This window comes from Nesoenas mayeri (genome assembly GCF_963082525.1).
Source record: "Nesoenas mayeri genome assembly, chromosome: Z".
NCBI lineage: Eukaryota > Metazoa > Chordata > Aves > Columbiformes > Columbidae > Nesoenas > Nesoenas mayeri.
In genome coordinates this window covers 7,534,723-7,558,054 of record NC_137542.1, presented here as the reverse complement: position 1 = coordinate 7,558,054, position 23,332 = coordinate 7,534,723, and the positions used below count along the sequence as shown (strand labels likewise).

The window sequence follows — 23,332 nt, the reverse complement described above, 5'->3', positions numbered from 1 at the left end:
TCTCAGCAGACATCAGGTAACTCAAAGACAGTATTATAAGAAATAAAGTTATATTAGGCTACACCTCATAGTAACAGAGAACAGTTTGCCATCAAAGGAAAAAGTGAGAATAAAAAAAAATTATCCTTGAAACATCAGAATTTTGAGACATTGTTTTTATTTTAATCATTCTAGCAAATTATTAAGAAAAATATGTTCATTGTTGGGGATCGCAATCAGGCTGAGTTGTTTCTTCTCTAACAATTATAAGTTTCATTGAGAGTCACGGAGGCTGCAGGCCAGCAAGATGAGGGCATGAGCTGGGCGCTGAGCTGGGCGCAGCCCCACAGCCCAGCAGTGCTGCCCCGTCCCATGGGGGCCGCCCACCCTCCTCTGTGCCCCCAGACCTGCGTGTCTGCTGGGAGATGAACCTCTCTGCATTTTTTTAAGGACCCCTGAGACCGCGGAGCATAGAAGCGAATTTGGCATTTTCTAATTGTAAGGAACATTTAACGAAGAACTGTTGTTTTTACATAACTGAGGACCTGGCACCTGACCCCAGCACGGGGGAAGGACTGAGAGACATCAGACTACGAATTCTTAATGTAATACACAGTCTCTTCCCGGAATATATACTGATACCTGTATACATACTGATACCTGTATTGATAAGTTAATTTAGGGGGAAGTGTAGCCAAAGTACCAGGAATCCATATCTTAAATAGATTGACAAGGGGAAGGGTATCATGTGTGTCAGGATAGTCTGTAAACCCTCAAGTACCCAACCAATGGGGAACAGGGGAGGGAAATTGTGGCTGGGATTTTGGGGAGATATAAGCAGGGGCTTCTTGTCCTATTAGGTGTGCCTACCTTTAGGTAGAACACCCAGTGTTGCAATATCATTACAAAAATTGCTTTGCTTAGAGATCCTGCCCAAGCCTATTATATTTGCAGAATAATTGTTTCTTACACTTATTATCAGAATTCAGCTGCGATGGAAGCAATAAACCTTCACAACACAGGTCATAAGCAATTTTAGATAAGCACATGCTTTAAGAACTTGTGAACTATTGGATTGCTCAGTGAATTAGGAAATAAATCATAAATCTTGCAAGTTTTCTCAGCTTGCTTTGGAGAGTAAAATGCTCTAAATTTCAGGCAGGTCTTTTGGGGACTGTCACGTCCCACCCAGAGGTATGGGTGGGGGAGGTGGTGACGCAGGTTCATGCATCCCCTTGGTTGGAAAACTGTGTACACAATACTGTAAACAAAAGGCTTTTATTTTGCAGCTTGGCCCAACTGGAAAATTATTTGGTAGCAGAAGGATTTATGTTATTTTAGGTTCAACTGGTAAACATAAAAAAGTTTGTGGCACATGTAGGGCTGTAAATCTTGTTATTATATTACTTATGAAAAAGAAAGCAAAATAATATAAGTACAGGAAAGAGAGAGAGAGATTTCACCATCCTTATGGCTCCACTTTTAGGATCACAGTCTTGGATCCAGTGATGTGCAGCATCCTCCCGTGTCTTGTTCAGTTCCTGCGGTGAGACTGATGGGTGGAGTGGTGCTCAGGATGGTGGGTGTGCAACACCAGTGCTTGCACAGGTGGACTCCTACAGTCATCTGGATTGCCTGCATTTATCATCTTTGGTCTTTTGTGTAGGCATCACTGGGGGGTGATTGTGAAAGATGGAAAAGTCTGGAAGGGTCTCAGCTTTGCCATTAGTGCCATGCTGGGCATATCAGAAGACAGGAGCTACCAGCTCTCCAGCAGGTGCCCCACCTCCTGTGTCAGCCAGCCAGCCTTTGTGGCTCCTCAGCTTGTCATTGATGTGTAAACCGCAATTCACCTTATCCCGAATGTCCCATCTCCTGCAGCTGGATGAACTGTTTCTGCCACAACATTTGAGCCATTATCTTTTCAGTCTCTGACAGGGACACTGAACAAATATTTTATGAGGCGGGTGCATCTGGCTTTGCAGATGCTGTCACACAAAGTTGCAGACCATGTGTGCAGTTGTCCACTTACACAGTGGGGACGTGAGCTTTCACTAGAGAGCTTCAACCTTTACCAGCCAAAGGGAAGGAAGGGGAAGTGGTGGGCTGTGGCGGTGCAGATTAACCCTTGTAATGCAACATGAAGGGGCTGTGAAGGAAGCGTCTTGTCTGTAACAGTCAGGGACAGGGGACTGTGTGTGTGTGTGCCTGTCCATGCTTGTGTGTCTGTGTGTGCATGGAGGCATCCTTTCACAAAAAGAAAACTTGCCTACACTCCATGTGTCTGTGCAGCCTCAGTGCAATAAAAAGTATGAGAGCTAATGCAGGTAACAAACTCAGGAAAGCAAAAAAGAATTACTGAGATGTTCATTTACCAGGGGTAATTAGGGCCTCGCTAAACTGCCCATATTGCTTCCACTTCTAAGCCAGCTCAGGAACCTCTGCATGGCACTTCTGTCACAGAAACAGATCTGCAGGGTGACACTTGCTCTCCCCACCTTTTTCATGGGACATGTGTGCAAGCAGCTATGTGAGGAAAAACCCACTTCAGGTGTTCAGCATTGATCCAGAGGAGCAGAAGTAAAGAAAATGCCTGCAACCTGATACATGTATTCTTGAGAAGGAATTAGTTTAATCACAAAGAACTTCTTGTCTTAAGCAGTTATTTCTTCTTTAAAAATAGCACATTTTATCCATACTTCTTATATTGCATTAGAGAAAAATTAGGACAACCATTTTAAAACAACATTGCGGTTATATCTGAAAGGCCACTGTTCTGCTAGTAAGGGTTTCCCCTCACAGTTTAGAGTTGAACTGTGTCAGCATCTTCTCAAGCTTTAGTGCTAGTGCCATGTTACCTTTAATCCTTATTTTTCCTGACATGAAGGCCATGGTGGGCTTTAGTTTACCTAAAAAGAAGAAACAGAACCATCAGAAAATGAAAAGGAACTGGACACAACCTGTGCACAGGAAAATGTAATGCCACTACAGCAAGACCTAGCAACTATATTGCTACGGAGTTCTGCTGTAAAAGCTGTGCACTTTAGGAAACACAGATTAGAAATGTACAGAACAGAACTCCAACAGATTGACAGTATTCTTTCTGAAGCTACATTTCCTGCTAACATTTAAATACTTAGTTAAAAGAAAACACTATAAACTTTTGTGGTTTTGCTCTTCACAGAACATGAGAGTTCAGAAAAATCTGAGAGGTTCTATCCTACACTTTCACTTAAGCCACAGAAAACTGAAAGATCCTCCATCCCAGGACCACAAAGTGAGGAGGCTGTCTATTTGCCATCAGCAGAAGGTTTTCTGGGAACCCATACCTCTGCTTGCCCTGGCAAATGGCTTTGTCACTCACCTGTGAACATTTTCACAAAGTCATCACTTGACATGCTCATAAACACATCAGCTGTCACAGGAGGCTTTCCAAAACCAGCGCTCCCACTGTTGGTCTTCAGGTCAATATACCAAGTGCCTCCTTCATCACCTAAACAGACAGTGGAAAGAGGTGACAAGGCAGCAAAAAGCGCTGTGCCCTCCCTGTTCCTCCCTGCCCAACGGCCGCTGCCATGTCCATTTGAAGCAGTCACTCAATACTACATCAGACAGTGGTGCTCTGCAAGAAGCAACCACTTGCCCCACGTTCTGCGTTCAGGCCGAGCCAGCCTCTGGCAGGCACCCCGCAGCACCACGTATCAGGGACACGGGCAGAAGAGCACAACGGCAGAGCTGGTGGCAGCTGGTGCTTTGAACAGGGCCCTGCGACCACCCCTGCCAATGGTCACACTGACCCAGTGACAAAGCCTGCCTGCAGGCTTTGCACCCGGAGCAGCAGCAAGCATCCTGCCTGCTGAAGTTGGTTCTGAGAAGGAATGTCATACAGAAGGGAACACAAGGTGGTCTGTTTTGGGATCAGCAAGGAAAGGTTAGCTTTTCTGTTTGAAAACACTAGTGCCTTTCGCTAGGAGTGTCAGCATGTGAAGGTTTTACAAGCAATGGTCTTACCAGATAATTCAAACTGAAAGACACCCTGAGTAGTTCTCACATACTCTTCACTCATTGCCCCTTGAATAACTCTGAATGTTTCTGCAACAGGCTTGGCTGAAGTAGATCCTGTGTTAACCTTAGGTCCTTCAGGCTGGGATCCGCTTAATTTCTTCTCCTCTTTGAATTCTTGAGAAGCTCCTACATGAATGACATTGTTTTTCTCAAAACAGTTTAAAACTGCATGTAGAAATATTACACAGAGAACTCAGTTTGAAAAGACATAAGCTTCACAGTAGGGAAAATGAATATTTTCCCATTTTAGTATGAATACTGATAAAGGATGTTTTTAGCACCTGGGAATCTGAACAGGTGTAGAGCACTAAAAGTAATTCTGTAATATATTTCTCTTCTTAATATGTCAAAAGAAAAATGAAAATAAATGACAGCAAAATTCTAATTCTGACTGTTCATAGTTAATTACACTTAACTCAGCACATCATTTTCCACTGCAACCCACACACTTCTGACATCACTCACAAAAACCAGTGTCTTTAATAAATACCACTTTCACCTCAAAATACTTCTGCCTTCTCTGTCTTGCTAAGAACATTGGTATTTTCATTAATGCTTCTGCAAAGGCTTCTAAGCTCTACATCAACTCACTGCTTTAATCGAAGTTTTACTATACTGCCATGAACACATACATTTAACAAGAAAGGACAGCATTTGCAATTTACAAGGCTGATCAAGTTGAACAGCCTCTGAAAATATTGTAGAAAGTCTCACAGGTCTCTTAAATACAAAAAAATGGTTAGTACTATTCTGTGAGTCCCTGCCAAATAACCTGCATTGTGATGCCCAGGGAACTCACACCACGTGTCTCTGGCAGAACAGTCCTAGTGTGATTGCTCATACAGTATTTTCAAGGGAAAGGGACTGTTCAGACTTTGACGCCTCTGCCCTTCTGTCCCTATTTTGGCACTGTTGTGACACCTCATCAGTATTCTTAGTTGCCCTTCTACTTGACACATTACAATTCTGAAAAAGCAAAACGAGTGCTTTTCTAAAAAGGACTTCTCCATTTAATCTAAGAGATACTTAAATTGTGTAAAACATGGATGTTTTATCTAAGAAGCATTAGAGGCCATACATTGCATTCTTTTACTGCTGCAAAATGTGCTGTTGCTATTTATCTTTTACAGCAATATCTACCTGTGACCTTCATGCTACCACAATTCAGATGGTTAAAAAAACATCCTTCAAAATAAGGCACTGATTTTATAACATGAAAGTCCTGCAGGAGGTAACATTCTTCCCCTAGCTTTAAATACGGAATCATTTCCATAAATCATACCCGCCAAATGAGAAAAGGGTTTTTGCCACATAGCTTGAGTGGAGACCAAGCTCTTGGGAGAAAAGAAAAAGCAACTTGAAATACAAAAGGCATTCATTATTGTCAGAAATGATCGCCTTTAACACACAGTGCTTTCCCTACCATATCTTCCTTCTTTCACGGCTGCTGTGTCAATTGGAACATCCAAGAAGAAGTCAGGTATCAGGGGCTGACCTAAAATGGAAGAAAAATCTAACAGTAAATCCAAGTAAAGTTGGACATCACAAACAGGAATCTATTTTGTAAGAATCTACAGCAAGGTTTAGAAGTAAATAAACTATAATATGAAGGAAAGACATAGCATGAAATAACATGTTTAGAATTTGTTTCATTTAAAATCTGATCTAGAATACTCTTGCAGTTGCAATGAAAAACATGTGAAGAAGAAAAAAACTCTCACTAGCTGGTAAATAGTAATATATACATCTACAGTGCAGGTCCATTTTCTTTTCATTAAAGTATTTTTTTTAATTTAATAGGCACTTGCTGATTAGAATTTCAGTGGGCTCATATGTGCTTTCCAGGAAGTCATGTTCTGAAAGCTGAGGCAATGCAATTTTTTACAGACTAATTTAAGAGCCCCTAGAAAGAAAACTGTATTAATATTCTCCATACTTCCTTCCTGAACTTCTCATTTTAAAGATCTGTTTTACCTGGTGCAATTGCATAGACATCAAAATCCTTAACTCCTTCTTCTCTCAGCAGATCTTCATCAATAATGAAGTTTCCAGTGAAACTTTTTGGTTTTGTTAAAATGCAATATGCAGCATCTGCAAGAATGTCGGTTTTCCTGCACTGTTTTTCTACTCCAGATCCTCCCAGCATATCCATAGCAGCTGTATGTATGGCTAGAAAGTTTGGAGGATAAGAAAACAAAGCTTTAACACTGACAACATTAAATTCCTATTTCTCCGGCAAGTATACAAACTTTGTTTTGCTTTCACACTGAAGGAAAATGTAGAAAGACAAAGCTACGAAATACTACCAAGGAACAAATAATTCTCTACACGCACCAGTGAAAACCAGAAAACTATTAAAGGAACCAAAAACTGGGAGGATGGGCAGGACTTTTTATAATGGTCACATTTGTCTATCCCTTTATCAATGACCCCTCCTGCCTTGCACTTTCTTCTTAACACATGGAAAACAGGACAACTGTTTTCCTCAAAGTGAACATACAACATATCAGTCATTAAGAGGTTATTTCACTTGGTGACTATCACACTGAAAATCTTAATGCTTAATTTTAGCTTTGTAGTAACTCCCATGAGATACCAAAGTGTCCCTCGTAAGTTGATGAGAAACCAAGTAGCAAAAACTCAAATAACCTGTTCAATATTCCACATATAGGCTGTGTTAGACCCAAGAATAAAATGCAGATCTCTTTTAAGTTTCTGGTTGTTTTATTAACCAATTCTAATAACTTCTGCACCATTCCATTAGTCTTCTTTATGCTTCCCCCCAAAAGAAGCTACTGACATTGTGACAAAGGGAGGGCTAGAGATGTTGTCTGTCTAGACTTCTGTAAAGCCTTTGACACGGTCTCCCACAACATCCTTCTCTCTAAATTGGAGAAGTATGGATTTGATGGGGGGACTGTTCGGTGGATGAGGAACTGGCTGGATGGTGGCACCCAGAGAGTCATGGTCAATGGCACAATGTCTGGCTGAACACTGGTGACATGTGGTGTCCCTCAGGAGTCTGTACTGGCACCAGTACTGTTTAAGATCTTCATCAATGGCACAGACAGTGGGATCTCAGCAAGTCTGCGGATTACACCAAGCTGAGTGGTATGGTTGACATGCCTGAATTTGCCTTTCTTTGGTCCTCTGAAATGTGACCTGTCCTGCAAGATTTTTTAATATTTTTTAAATAACTACCAGCAGTTCAGAGAATACTTCTGTCAAACACTCTGATGAAATTTACCAGGTTCTGTTGATGTGAATATATTCCACTATTCTGAGGATTCATTAATCTGTTCAGTTTTCCTAGCCCATGTTTCTGCCACTTCTCTGTTAGTGTCAGCTACTGCCCTTCGGAGCACAATAAATCTATGGGCACACACTGAAGCAAAAAGGTTTTCAACAGCCACTACCTCGTAGTCTAGCTGCACACTGTTTCACCTATTTCATAGAAAGTACTGCTGTTTTTCCTCTAATGCACATAAAGAGTCTTCCAGTTCAATCCCAGGACAACTTTTATTATTCACACACACTCTTAGTGATGCCCTTTTGGTAGGCTTCCTCTTTCACTTTTGGATAAATGGAGAGCTCCTGGCACCCTATTACCAGCACACTTTCATATGTTTAGAGTCAGATTAATCAACAGATACTGGCATCCATATTAGCACTGAGGCCAATCACATTTGCATGAGATTACAGCAGATTTTTGAATTAAGAACTTTGCAACAGTATTTTAGATACCATAGGAGCCTGGAACTCTGTCTCTCTGGTGATCATACAAAATAGTTGTTTTTTTCGCTTTTGGAAAAGAACTTTCAAAAGAACATTTTTTGTACTGGAGAATTTGCTCATCTAATGTTTCTAACAGTCTTAAACTGAATGAGCAATAATGGAATCAGCAAATACAAAGCCCTGTCTGCACACCTTCGATTTTACAGAAAACTTAATTTATTTTTAAATGATTTTGCAGCATCTCACAGAGAGAAATATTTATTTTAAAAAGCACTTATTAGACTATACTGTTGTCATTTGTAAACTGAATCTTGCTGCATTTCTAAGCCTCATGTTCTGCAGGTTCCTGAGGAGAAGAGATACTAGCTGCACTCTATAACAAGTGCCAGCTTCTGCACTGTCATCTTCTTGGTTATTTTAGCAGGTACAAACACGTTACCAAGGACACAGTGGCACTGTAAGAAACAAAATACCACTTTTTTTGGTTTGGGTTTACCCCCAATAAGCAAGTCAGATTTTTGAGAAGCTTAATCATAGATATCTTTTAATAGCAGAACACATCTGAGAGACTGGTACTATTACAGACATTTGGAATGCTACAGCATCTGCAAACACTGGAAACAAATGATGCATTCAACTATGCAATGTAAGACTAACATAATTTCTGCCTATAAAGTTAGCCATCCCTCTGAAAATCTTCTCATAGTAAGCAGGTGGACAAATACTCCCAGGTTCCATTTTCCTTTGCCATGAAAAACAGGAGGATGAATTATACAGATGGGCAGGGGAAAACACCTACATTGCAAAATAAAGACCTAGTATAGGATGTTGGTCTCTGCAGGAAGAATTCTTTAGCTTTTAACAGTATGTTGGGAGACATAAAACCACAACAGTAGTGGATGTTTTCTCTATCATATCCAGAATCATAGAGGAAAGGTGTTGCAGAATCAGAAAGCTGTGGACGGTGCACATAATGTGCCTATGCAGCATATAAATATGTACATTTACAAGACACAAGTCAACTTTTAACATCTTTCGTGTGAGAAAATCAGTCAAATTAGTGATGTTGTCTGCAGCCTGATATCACTCTGTCTGAATAAGATACTCTGGATAAATTCTTTCACTGTCCCTAACTCCCATACACAATTTACATTAGATACTCAGTCAATGACCAAAAAGCACAAAATGGTAGACAAAATATCACCTCTGCTAATCGAAAAGCAAATTGCTCCTATGCATAGGATTTTGAGGAGTTATAAAACCTATGTAGCAGCAGCATTTTAGGGCCAAGTCAGGTGGGATGGGCATGAGGTCTAGGGAGCTACAAGCTTTAAGAACCAAGTTTCATGGCTCTATTCCAGACAACAAAGATAGATCTTGGGAGATCTCCACTGAAACTTTTCTGAGGTTTCCCTGGAGCACTCAAGATGCAATGATGTAGAAACAAGTGCATTTTTCTTCTCACTGCTTCAGAAATAAAAATATTCAACAGAGACCCAAAACCTGATATGTGAGCTCTCACTCCCCTGCCAGGAGGCCAAGCCAGACCTTGAAGTTATATGTGCAGTTGCTGTCAGTACATCAAAAATATAGAGCTTATCCTCTTCAAAATACACACTACAGGTTTTGTGGTGACAAAATTATCATGAATAATTATCATTCAAAAAGCCAATCCCTTACCAAAATATTTCTATGGGTAAAACTCATTGTGTGAGCAGAATGATGAAGCATCCATTTACTGGGAGAATTTAGGATGCAAGCATCCAGACTAATGAAACAGGATCAAGTCTGCCAGGCATACTAGCCAAGTGTACAACTGAGTAACACCTACAGCATTTGAACAAAGAGATTCAGCTGATTCTGTCTGAAATAATTAAGTTTTGCTCATATTCACTTTAGAAGAAGCAAATCAGAGAGCTTCTACACCAAAAGTCAAAAGGGGCCTGCAACTGTCTGGCTACAAACATTTCTTACACTGGAGCACTAAGCCCAGAAGAGGGTCTTAGTTCATATTTTTATTTCCTCTTCCTTCTTCACTCCCCCCCACTAGATAAGGAAATAAACTCTGCTGTTGTAATGTTCCGTAACACAATGACTGGGCTCACAACATCATAGGGCAGGACCACCCTCTGTATTTACTGATTTTAACATCAGGATAATTTCTGCACATTGCTGTGTTTGGGGTGAAGAGACTGGTCTCTTTGGCAAACAGCTGACTACACCTCGAACAGCAGACCTGTTCCTCACAGACCCATAGACAACAAACAGAAATTAATACAATGTGAGAGTATCAGGTTGTTTTTCTTCCACAGAGCTCTTTGATTTCCTGTGAATTGCAAGCAGCTGGTTTTGTGAAGAACCATTTACTGACCCATTATGCCAAAATGTGTGGGAATGCTTTTTTGTAAAATTATTTCTGCATTTACAGAGGTATATATCCTGTCAATTCCATCTACACTCTTGCCATTTAACTAGGAAGGAATTCTAAATAGTACTACATACACAGATATTTAGTACCCACTAATGAAAGCATGCCAATACTTTTGTGATTCTGTCCATACCAAAACTCCAGGTGCATGAGAATAGACAAGCCAAACATTACAGAGATGCTTCAGCCAACTGAAAGAGCTTCAAACCAACTGAAGATGAGTTTGGATCAAAGTGACAATGTTCTAGTGAGAACTAGGAATGAAAACCAGCATCCATGCAAGATGAACGAAGAATAAGCAAAATAACAGCTCAGTATCCTGAATCAATTCCAAAGAAGTTTGAAGTATAACCAAAGTCAAATAAAACAAATTGCGGAAGACAAAATAGAGAAAGTCACTATTTTAGTACCATTAAAAAAAAAAAAATCACCTGTTTTAGGCCATAAAGCATTGACAGCAACTTCTCCTTTAAATTCTTCTGCCATTCCCAAGACACACATGGACATCCCATATTTAGAAATGGTATAAGCTAAGACAAGAAGTACAAAAAATATAAAGTTAATGCTCTATCAACAGGACTTCAATTATGAAGGAAAAAAAAAGCAAATTATTTGTTCATAAGGAGAATTAAGTTAAGGGGGCCATCTTCCTAGAGTTAAAATCTCTTAATAGAGTTAAAATCTCCTTCTTCCCACCACCTCCAGCAGATACAAACTGTAGTCTGCTATCTTTTCACTACAAATAAAATGAAAGCTACGCATGTTTTGACAAAAGCAAGGACTGAATCCTAGCCATATGGTGGGTTTGTTGCACTTTTCATACACAGCACATTTTTTTCAAGAGGCCTAAGGTGTACTAGCTGCTAACAATCAAACTAGTATTCTATACAAAACAAAAAGGGGAAGAAAAATAATAAAGCAATTTCTAAATCCTTGTCATTTAACTATTCTAAGATAAATTCCTTGGGACTTGCTGGAGGAGTTTAACACAACAAGTGTCTGAAATTGAAAGGTTTTTTTACAGTTTTAAAATGAGCAACACTAACCTCAAGATAAAATGAGGTCCTTTTCCCACCTCAAAATTAATTTCCATTTTAAAAGATAACATTAAACTTTAATAAATCAAATGTGAAGTTGAACTGGTAAGAAAATAGATTCTGGGTTTCAATCTCTATTTGGAACAGAAAATATTTTGTAGTCTTAAGAAGTCTGATGAAAAAGCACACACCTTGAAAACATTCTTGAAAGTACAGAGGATGTGCTAGGCCATGAAACTTGCACCGTGTTTTCCCACAAAACAATTTATTTTAGGTTTGGTATAAAACACTTCGGGAACCATTAGTGCCAGTCTGTATAGAGTGCTAAGGATTTATGATCTAGCATTCTGGGATGGCACTCCTGCACTTTTCACCAGGTATTTACATGGTTCTTGAAAAACAAAAACAAAGGCACTGAATGCTACTCACCACAATGATTTTTGAACCACAGGGGATTCAGATTCAAAGGTGGGCTGAGGTTCAGGATATGGGGGTTCCTACTCTTTTTCAAGTAGGGAAGGCATGTTTTAGACCTGAAAGATATTCAGACAAGTTAGTCATCTCTTATTTTATGGAACACAGGAAAATCCATACTAGCAGACCGGTATTTTCATTTACATGAAAGCCCAACACTAAGCTGAGAACCTGCTCTTATATCAGTGAATATAAAAGAAAAACAAAAAATATAAAGAAAAACAAAAAAAATCTGTCCTAGCTCATTTATCTCAAGTCTAGTATTCATTCCTGCTACACTAGACCACATTGTCCAAATAGTGCAGAAGCATCTTCCAGATGCTCAGAAGCCATAATCTCATTGCAATAGTTCTGGTAAGTGCAACAAAACACCCTGTGGCAACAAGCAAAATTAACAGTTCAAAGCATCATTTAGTCATAAATGCTTTGCCTTCTGATCACATACCTATTTCTTCTTTAAAATCATGTTGAAGAAATATATTGAATAGTGAAAGGCTATTACAAATATTCCAAGCAAAACTAAAAACCTACTCTCTGCTGATTGGACGACTCACTATTTCATTCAGCTTAGAAGTTACACATATCTGTAAATCATAACTTTAAAGAAGCTATCATTTGACTTCATTTTTAGCAGTAGGGTGTATGTTTACTTTTGATCTCTACTGAAGAATTTTTAATCAAGCTTCATAGTGAGAATGGCACCGCAGTGGACTACACTACTGACCTACTATTCACACATTTCAACAGAACCCACGCCTACTGTCAGCCACAGACCGGACACCTTCAAATGTAAAATCATTAAAGTAGTAAAGTTAATAATTTACCACATGCTTAAATGTTCTGTGGTCTCAAATCTTTTCAGTGGGAGTGTGTGAGGTTCACTAACAGACAGATGTCTCAATTCCTTAATGCACAGGAACCAAGAATGCATCAACAGGTATACTCTGTGAGATGGGACATCCTCCCTACCTCTTCCACACAGACAAAAAATCCACACAATTTTTTTTTTTGCCTATTATAGCTTTCTCAATATTAAATTGCAAACAGATCTCTACAAATTACAAACAGAAGCAAAATACAAAGCAAGGGGAAGAAAAGGCTGAAATGCTTGACTAGGTCTTCCCAACTAACATCTATAAAAGCAGTAATAATTTGTAACTTCTCTTGAGAGGCATTAGTCTTTCGTATAGTCTTCCACCTGCAGCAACACAGAACCTGGTTTTTAATCTTTTCCAGGCAGAGTAGCACCCAAAGGAAAGATACTTCAAGAACACTCCATTAATACAGAATTGCTAGAGGTACCATCAAGAAAGTGATTGTCCCTGTTGGGTGGTGAGGGATAAACAGAGCTTACCACTAGCAATATAGTGGAATCCACTGCAAGATATATCCACAAAGTGTTTTCTGGAATGCCAGTTTTGCTTTCTGCACACAGAACCATTTACACATAGAGCCTTTCAAATGCAGACATCCCAGGGTGGAAGCACAGAAATCCCACTCTGCAAATAGAGGTTTTCATTCTTCCACCCTTTCACTCTCCATGCCATCTACATGCTGCACACGTGTCTCTCTGATTCAGAAAGCTGCTATTCAACCATGTTTTTAAACTATCATAGTGGCAAATCCCTTCACTGATTCTTAGCAAAAGAACATTAAAGAATATAATCATGATATCCGATAATCAGATTCATCTGCACAAAGGAGAATGACAGACACTGTTATAGGTAAAACTTGATACAAAAGCTCCTGATCACATCCAGCAACAACTGAATTAGAGAATCTGCATCGCTTTAAGGGCTTTTTTTAAAAACCACAATGCTGTCAAAATCAAAGTTTTCATTTTGGAACAGAGGAACTTTAAACTGCATCCTAAAAATCTAAGGATGAGCCCACCTACTGAAACCATGTCCAAAAAATAAGCAAAACAAGGACCACAGAAATTGTTAAATCAAATCCTGGCATAGTAATTTAAATAAATGACAGAACTGATTAGCTGAAAGCAGGTGGATAACACTTTAGATCATTAAGTTACATCTAAGATTAAGTTATATAATGTCTCTAAAGATGAGAAAGAAGCTTATGAGAAGGAAGCTGACAAACAAGATGCTGCATTTGATGTATGAAAAGAGTTAAGTCATTTTGCCTGAAAGAGCAGGCAGCATTTAACAAAGCTAAGCTGGAGCTCCATTTGAAATAAACGAGTTTCTGCTTCCTACCTGCATGGAGAAGCTTGTGAAGACTTACTGACTACAGTAATAAGGTTCTTGTTTTCTCCAACTTGCAATAAATTCTTGCAACTATTAATTCCAAATCAGCTGGCAACTAACTGAGCAATTTCCTGTAAGCACATGTAAAACACTTGCACTCCAGGTCCAGGGCAGCAAGTCAGCTAAACAATTTCTCAGAAAAACTGAGATAACATCATACCTTTTGTTACAATTACTTTGCTTCCCTCTCTCAGCACTTACGTAAGGTAGGTTCCTCGCACATTGACCTCCATCATAAGATTGACTTTCTTCGTTTCTGTTTCCAAAGTGCCAGTCAAAGAGATGGCGCTTGCATTGTTCACCAAAATATCAATTCCTGGTTTCAAAATAAGCCATTTCACATTAGCATTTAAAGACAAAAAGCACAAGTAAGGCAGGCTGTTGTCTTTTTGTTCGAACAATCTGCCTGTTACTGTCTCCTCCACACCGTAGCCTACCTCCAAATGTCTTCACAGCTTTCTCCACAGCATTAATGATTTGCTTTTCTTCCCTCACATTAACAACACAAGGCAAAGCCTTTCCTCCAGCCGCTTCAACTGCAGAATTAAAAAATTAAACATTTAAAAATTTGCTCTCAAATGGAACAAATAGCATAAACCTCCTGAGATCTCTCATTCAATGATATGCTTCTAGAAGGCATTGAAAATTGCACTTTTAAAATGTGACCGTTTTACATGTTGTATAAAGAACAGGGAAACGAAACCCAAAACTTAACATTGAGAATGTGTATAGTACTGTGGAATAATAATTGAGGGGACAAATTATTGAAACTGATTACCAAAGGTACACTTATTGAGAATAAAGGAATCTGCTCTGCACAGTTCCCACCCCTCACCAGCCTGGCCTATGTTCTTGGATGTCAGTATATGGCGGGAGCCCAGTGTGCTGGCACCAAGGAGAACGGAGGGTGGAACGGTGTGGAGATACTGTGACCAGTCTCTGTGTACATGGCAGGTACAGGAACCAGATGGTACTGTGCACATAGTTGCTGTCAGATAAGGGTGAAATACTCCAGTCCATCCAAAATGCTCATTGCTGAGCTAGCAGGTGTGACAAAATTTGTTCCGTGGATGAACTTTGCTCATTATCATCTCATTATAACACCAAAACACACCTCCATCCCAAAAGCTACCTGCCTCCATCATGCCTCTATTCTCTCTCAAGCATGCTCTCTGAATTATTTTAAGTCTATACCTTTTAAAACCACAAGAACTGTACACCAATCAGTAACAAAGGTATGTATGACTAGAGTCACTCAAGCTCCACCTAAATGTAGAAAATAGTATAAAACGTCCTAACAATAGGGAAAAATTACGGAAGACACCATCACTGAGAAGTCAAGGAGTCAGAATCACAGACTTCTGGGATCAGCTGATGGGCTGAATCTATCTTCTTTTTTCGCTTTTGGCTAAGATTTGTACACCTGGTTATACCATTTCCTCAGGAAACTTACGATTACAAGCTTGAATTCTATTAGTAGTGATATACAGTCATCTTAAAATATCCATCTATTTGGTACCAAAGTGTATTTTCGCAAATAAAGTGTATTTCTGCAGACAGTGTATTTTATCAATGGCAATCTAAAAGAACTTGTACCCGTTGCTTTAATAAACCTCATTATCAGTGGATCTAGTTGTGAGAATCTCTCATTGGATGCACTCAGAATTACAGTATATATTATACTATTAGTGAATCTGTGCGAGCGCGTAAATTCAATGACCACGACCTGATCCTGCACTATTGATGAATCTGTAATCATGTGAATTCAATTTAACACCGGACTGCCTGTTGAGCATGATCAGACCTGTAGTGCTGACTTGAGGTCACTTTGTTTAATGGGCATCCCTCAGAAGCTAAGCTCAGCTGCCCCCAGCCCCCGGTAATATACTGAGAACAAGCTGGAACACAAGGGGGTTTCATTTCTGCCAAGTTAACCCTTTTAATGCAATAATTGCACACATACATCTCAATTACTGTAGCATTTTCACATCTATACACATATCTCTTAATTGCAGTAATATTTTGATACCTCCCAGCATTCCTGGGAGGCAAGAGGAGCACTAAGCTTATTTTATTAAAAGTGAATTGGAGCTAAGAGAGTCTATGCAGTTTTCCACTCCGGTGTAACAATTAAGGTAGGGCATAAACCTAGCCTAGCACTTGAAGGCCACCCTTATTTATTCCAACTTACTCTCTGCTGCAGCAGTGTAGATAGTCCCTTGGAGCGTACGATGGGGCTCGGCTGTCTTGGCAGCTATCACAACGTTCGCACCATCCTTGGCAGCTTTCAAAGCAATGGCTTTGCCAATGCCCCGGCTTGCGCCTGTGATGAAGAGGGTGCATCCTGCTAGTTTCCTAAAGGTTGAGGGTAAAGGGGGAGAACAAAGCAAAACCTGTGCGTCATTGACTTTCAGCATTCTTGAAATGCAAAAGTAACCAGAGCAGTCTTCCAACCAGATGAATGGCTTTAAGATTTTACTAAACAGCCCCTAAACACAAAAGAAACAGCTACAGCTACAATCAAGTACAGTGCTGCTGAAGGTAAGACCACTCTCCAAGTTTGCAAATACTATAAACCAAGAAGGTTACACAGGTCACCCAATTACAATTCTCACTTTTCATAAAATGATCCAACACACTGCTTACAACAGAGCTGCTACATTCCCTAACAACAGAAAAGGAGTAAGTTGTAGAAATGAAATCCCAGTTTCTAATGAGACGACAAACCTACACAGCTCTAATTTAATAGTCACAGCCCTCTAAACAAAAACAATTGCTGTCTCAAAGGGCTATAAACTTCAAGTCCCAAACCACAATGCCAGCACAGGCTGCCACATGGGAAGAACACTTGATTTTCAGAAATGGCAATTACTTCTCTTAAAGCTTTTACACTAAACAGTTTCCCAGTAACCACATTTAATCCAATGGATGCCCCCAAAAATGGGTTCCACTTCTCTTTAAGAAATATAAACATCGTTCTGCAGTAAGCAAACCCCTAAATTACAACCCCATGACAGAAGTGGAAGACAGAAGCAGAGTGCTCAGTTCATATTTGACTAGTAATTAATAAATGTATTGTAACTAAGAAACTAATCAATTATAACTAACTTTATTGATTCTTAGTATAGATGCATTGTATGTTAAAAATTTCAAAAAACTGCAATTAATATGCAATAATAGTGTGAATATAAGCAACACAAGAGCATCCAGTCATTGGAGCACTTATGGAGGATGATTCCCAATGTTCCTCAGTGCTGATAAAGTAAAGAATGTCGCTTAACAGTATAATTGACTCTGCTGTTAAGTTTATTTCTTTGTTTCAGTAGTAACTTACTAAGCCATACTCTGCCCAGAGACCAGTAAAAAGTGGTGTACCACCTCTACTCCTGGACCAGTCCTGTTTGACAACTTTGTCAGCAACAGGGAGGAGATGACAAAATGCCCTGGGGTTGGACAATTGGTTCACAAGCTTGAGTACAGAGCTGCTATCCAGAGAGTACCCCACAGGCTAGGTGAATGTCAACAGGAGCCTTGTGAAATTCAAGGACAGATGCACAGTCCTGCACCTGAGAAGAAAGAGTCCCTGCAATGACACAGGCAGGGGAACGAATGGCCAGGGAGTGCTCTCCTGAAAAGGCTTTGGGGCACTTGGCAGAGAGCAAGCTGAGCATGAGCGAGCAGTGTGCCTGGAAAGAGGTCAGCAGCAGCCTGGGATGTAGGAACACCATAACCAGAAGATCAAAGGAAGGGATTATGCCCGTCTATTCGGCACTCACAAGATCACACATACATCCTGTGATGAGTTTTGAGTCCCTCAATACAAGGTATGTTTTGAGAAATGGGAGACATGGATGGCTGGAGGTTCAACGCTTTTGTGAGAGAGATAGCTCAGCCTGGAGAACAGCTTTGGGGGGACCTAGCACCAGCCCAGCAGTACGTATGTGGTGATTGATGGGATGCTGTGGTGCAGCGCAGGAGGATGTGAGACAACCAGCCTTTTCAAGCTGGACGAAGAGAGGTTCAAACTGGAGAAGTTCAGACTCTCCTGCTCATGATGAGAGTGAGGAAACAGAGCAGGGGACTGAGCTGTTTGCAGCCTTGCAGGTTTTCAAGCCCTGAAAGGACAAATCCCTGAACAACCCTGTCTGATCTCTCAACTGATGTGGCTTTCAGCAAGGGGTTGGACTGGAGACCTCTCAAAGTGCCTTCCAACCTGAAGTATCCAATGATTCAATGTGGAAAAGTCCGGCTGCAGATTCAGTTCCTTTCCCCAAATTATTTTTCTATTCAAAATGTCAGGGAACATATTCTATTCATTCCAGTTATGCTCTCTCTATTCTCCTCTAACCCTTCCTATACTGGCCATAATCCTCAAGTCTTCTGTTTTTTTCTCAGCACAACTCCATCACCAACCTATGTAAACCTCCTTTTTCTCCCTAGGTTTACAATCACCGCTGATTATATTAATTCTCTGGAGTTCCCTTCCTTCAGTTCTAGCTCCACAATCTCCAATTCTGTCCCTGTAGCCCACAGAAATAGTGTTAATCAAAATTAGCAAACCCCTGCTAACAGGAAAAATTAATTTTTACTTCATCCCCTCTGAAACATTGAGCTGACTTGATTTTTTTAAAAAAAATTATTGCTTCTTCCTTAATTTTACTTCTAAACATGTGTCACTCAAGAAATTTCATTTATCCTCTGCAAGTTGGTGTGACAGCATCCACAAAGCCAAATGCACCAACTTCATGAAATATTTACTCAGTGTCCCCAAAACAACTGCCTAGAATTTAAAGCATTTCACTCTCCAAAGAAAGCTGAGAAGATTAGGATTTATTTCTTAATTCACTGAGCAGTCCAATAGTTTACAAGTTCTTAAAGCACGTGCTTATCTAAAATTGTTTATGACCTGTATTGTGAGGGTTGCATCTTTATTGCTTCTGTTGCAGCTGAATTCTGGTAATAAGACAAAAACATGTCAAATTCACCTCTGTGCCCTGTGGCCTCACATATCTTGGAAAATAGTGAAAATAGGTTCCTTTCTGACCAGGCATGATTGCTGATACAGAAACCGGCAGGCCACATCAGGGACACTTTTAGCAACTTGCTTCCACATACATTAGGAATGTAATGAGTAATCCTGTTTATAACATAGAGGTACAAATAACACCAACTCATCTTCTCAGCTGTTAGCAGTCCTGGCTCATAAAAAATGCTGAAAATGCCTCTAAACCAAGATCTTATAAAAGAAGAAAATCTGACTGCCGGGTAAGAAGGTACTGGGTTGGAATAAGAGAGAGAAAAATTAATATATATGAAATTACAGACACACTACCCAGCTTGGATCAAAGTCCTCCAACAACCACTTCCATTGCGAAATGCTCCACACAAACCTACGATCCTCACGGAGATCCCCGGCAGTTCTGCAAGTCCCCACCTACCCCCTTATCTCCCGGACTGTGCTGTTGTGAAACTCCCCGGCCCGCACCTCTGGCGCAGCCCAGGCTGCGCAGGCACAGGCCGAGGGGCGCGCAGGGGAGGCCGGCGCGACGCGGGGGACGGCCGGGGCCCCTCACACCGGCCGGGCCGCGGGGACGGGGCTGCCCGGAGCAGCCCACCACGGCAGGAGCGCTGGCATCCCGCGGGATACAGTCCATTTACAGACGCCTGCAAGCGCCGCCCTGCGCGACCCGTCTGGAGCGCCCAGCACACCGCACCACCCGGGCCGCAGCTCCCCGCCCCGACAAGCCTCCCGCGCCTGAAAAGCTTTTACCTCAGGCTCGCCCCCGGCCCCGCGGCTCTGCCGCCGCCGCCTGAGGAGGGGAGAGGGGGTGTCTGGGTGGGCGGGGGGCGCGGAAGGAGAGGGGACAGCTGGGGCGGCTTACCCGGTGTTGGGCAGCATGGCGGCGTGCGGACGGGCCGTCCCGGGGCGGGGAGGGGGCTGGGGAGCACCGCCCCGGGGAGCGCCGCCCCGCCCCGCCCCGCCCCGCGCAGCCGCCGCGGCACTGAGGGGCGGAGCGGCCGGGCGAGGCTGGCGGGCCCCGTAGTATCCTGCCGTGTCTCGCCGTGTCCCGCCGCTCTTCCCGCGCCCCTGGGTGTGTGTGAACATGAGCCAGCAGTTTGCCCAGGTGGCCAAAAAGGCCAAGACCATCCTGGCTTGTATCGGGAATAGTGTGGCCAGCAGGAATAGAGAAGTGATTGTGCCACTGTACTCGGTGCTGGTGAGGTCCTACCTTGAGTCCTGTGTTCAGTTTTGGGTGCCTCGTCATAAGAAGGACATTGAGGTACTAGAGAGAGTGAGTGCACTGGAGGCAACGAAGCTGGTGAGGGGTCTGGAGCACAAGTGTGATGAGGAGCAGCTGAGGGAACCGGGGCTGTTCAGCCTGGAGAAAAGGAGGCTGAGGGGAGACCTTATCACTGTCTGCAACTGCCTGAAAGGAGGTTGGAGCATGGAGGGGGTTGGTCTCTTCTCCCAAGTAGCAACTGATAGGACAAGAGGAAATGGTCTCCAGTTGTGCCGGGGGTGGTTCAGATTGGATATTGGGGAAAAAAAATTCCTGGAAAGAGTTGTCAGGCATTGGAACAGGCTGCCCAGGGCAGTGGTGGAGTCACCATCCCTGGAGGTGTTCAAAAGGTGTTTAAATGAGGTTCTTCGGGATATGGTTTAGTGCTAGAGTTAGGTTATGGTTAGACTCGATGATTCTCGTGTCTCTTCCAACCAAAATGATTCTAGGACTCTATCTCCCACCTCCCCAGTTCATAAAATGCCTGTGTCAGGATTGTCTGTCTTCCGCTTGCCCAACTGTATCTGTTCCCTCCTTCACCTCCTTTTTGTCCCTCTCTTATTTCACAGTAACTATGAGGCTGGCCCTTGCACCCAAATCCTGCACCACCACGTAACTCATCCCACATCATCTCCTCCTCCTCATCTGATGCCTGATGAAGGCTCTGGCCTCCTCCTGCCCTTGCCATGCTGCCTGCCTGTGGCTACCAGCTGGCAGGTCTCCCAGCAGCATCCACCTCTGGCTTGTCTTTTCTCCCTTCAGCTTCCACCCAGAGATCCTGGGCAACATCCCGAGGGATTAAGGTTTCACACTGAGTCAGTGCCAGAAGGGGAAATCACCCAGTGGGACCAAACCCACTGTAAGAACTGAGGCGGACGGTTTTACTGACTTAAATCAAATTAAGCTGTAAGCAGATGCACTGGCCCTTTTGTGTTGACTTAAAGCTAATGTTTTACTGTCACTGCAGTTCACATTGTCATATAGTTGTGGTCTCCTGTAGGAACAATGCATGAACCAAGCCAAAAGGCCTTTCTGTTTCAAAAACTACTTTAACTTTGCAGGGTCGGGTTTTTTGCCTTTTAATTTATGCAACCACTGCTGTAGCATTGCAGCAACACCTCCCTGGCTGCCACTGCTCCACTTGCCATTGGGAACTGCAGTCTCTGCCAGTTCCCTGCTCTGACAACTGCTTGTAATTTCCCGGCCTTCAGCCACAGGTGACCTGGGTTCACCTGAGGAAGGTGATGTGAAAAACACAGCCATTCAGAGCGAGGTAGCAAGAATGGTCCTAGTGAGCGATGTCAGCTGGGCCCCAAGTGTCCTCAAGACAGTGAGAAGATCTTTCAGGCCAGCGATCAGCTCTGAAAACACTATGTCTGCTCCAGCTGACAATCCTCACAAACTTGCTTATGCCCTTCCAGTCTCTGTGTCACTGGCCCTGCCCTGTGTATTTGAGGGGTGTGTTTCTTAGAGTCCCCACAAGCTTCCCCTGCCTCAGTTCCATTAACTCATGGGAAAAAATTCTTCACTGTCTTTCTTGCACTGCTTAGGAATGCATCTTTGTGGAATGGTAAGTTTTGGCTCTATTTTGGACACAGTTGCTCCCACAGAAATCTCTCTCTCATCTTATCATTGAACCAGCTGTCTTTGGAGTGCACTTGTTTTCAGGAAAAGAGGAAGGACTTCAATTACTTAATTTTTTTTCCAAGTAAGAGTTGTTGTTGTTTTTTGTTTTTTGTGTTGTTGTTGTTGTTTTGTTTGTTTGTTTTGTTTTTGTTTTTTTCTCTCATGGCGTAAACTTATATGGGCTAATTTAATTGGAAATATTTCTACATTACACCGACCACAGCAAGTGTCCAGTACAGGCTTCCAGCTACTCTGGAGGATGTAGAAGTGTATTCAATCCCCTCAGCACTACAACAGCCAGTCCAGAGCTGGAACACATGCTTTTCAGTGAGCCCCACCAGCCGCTCCACAGTGTTTCCCTCGGGGACCGATGAGCAGCAGGTAATGAAGAGATCAAGCGGCTGTCACAACTCTTGATGGTTCAGTCTTGGGACTTTTAATTGAATTACCAAAGATTGCAGGGTTTTTTTAGAACTGGAGTTTTCAAAAGGCAATACACTTGTCCCATCAGTGTTATAAACCGCCAAGCAGCCACCTCTGGAGCATCTTCTGTGGAACAGCTATTTCTATAGCCAGCATTATTTGCTAGCATCACCTAACACACACAGTCTGTTTAACACAGCAAGATTGCATTTTCAACTCATAATGACTAAAACGTTAAAGACCTGTACTGTGTATTGTAAAGTTTTATGTCTGTTACCAAAAGGGGAAAAAACAAGGCAGTTTCATGAGTAAGTTACAGCCCGTTATCTACTAGCACGTTTAATTTATCATCAAAGAGTTTATCGGGATTTTAGTATTTCTTTTTAGGTTTCCTCTTGGTCAGTGATACAAGTACATGCAGGAGACTAGTTACCATGTCAAGCATTTGCATCTTTTCTGACTGTTTTACCTTAGAGAAACTCCTAAAATGAAGGTCCTATTTAATCATAATTACCTTTCTTAAAAAAAAAAAAAAAAGAAAAAAAAGAAAAAAGATAAGATATCTTGCTTTGATGATGATTCATATAACTAATATAACTAATACATTTTCCTTTGCTTGTGGCCCTGTATTTTTTTCACATCTTGCACCAGCATTTGTGAACCATGTGGGCTCTTAAGATCCTCCATTCTCTCTCTTTTGCCTGTATACCATACTCCAACATTTTCTGGAAAAGCCCAGGGTATTTGAATATCCTTGACTGATCTGAGCATTCCTTCAGAATAGCAGAGGAAGGAAAAATGTGACAGCTTAAGTATGTTTTAAGCTCTTTTATGTGAGGAGCATCCTTTACACTCATCAGCTCTCCTTTTATAGTTTGGCTGTTCTTTTGGAAATGTTAATTGCTAGCATGCTGTTAGGGACACTTCATGCAATTAGATTTGCTGGAAAATGTAATGACTGTCAGTTTCTTTGGAGCAGAAGGAAGAGTGCTGTTTTATGTGTTTTTATAATGTCTA

At 41.7% G+C, this 23,332-nt stretch overlaps 1 protein-coding gene across 1 annotated transcript; it reads right to left on the bottom strand.

Annotated features, from left to right (window-relative positions):
• Positions 1–214: 214 nt before the first annotated feature.
• HSDL2 (hydroxysteroid dehydrogenase like 2) lies at positions 215–19,896 on the bottom strand. Its single transcript, XM_080362332.1, has 11 exons — positions 19,868–19,896; positions 16,177–16,340; positions 14,423–14,521; positions 14,187–14,301; positions 11,674–11,777; positions 10,639–10,737; positions 6,019–6,213; positions 5,468–5,539; positions 3,991–4,170; positions 3,344–3,472; positions 215–2,888 (listed from the first exon to the last, which is right to left on the bottom strand). The coding sequence occupies exons 1-11, from the start codon at positions 19,882–19,884 to the stop codon at positions 2,776–2,778; spliced, it is 1,287 nt and encodes a 428-aa protein (XP_080218458.1). The 5' UTR covers positions 19,885–19,896; the 3' UTR covers positions 215–2,775.
• Between the last annotated feature and the right edge of the window lie 3,436 nt (positions 19,897–23,332).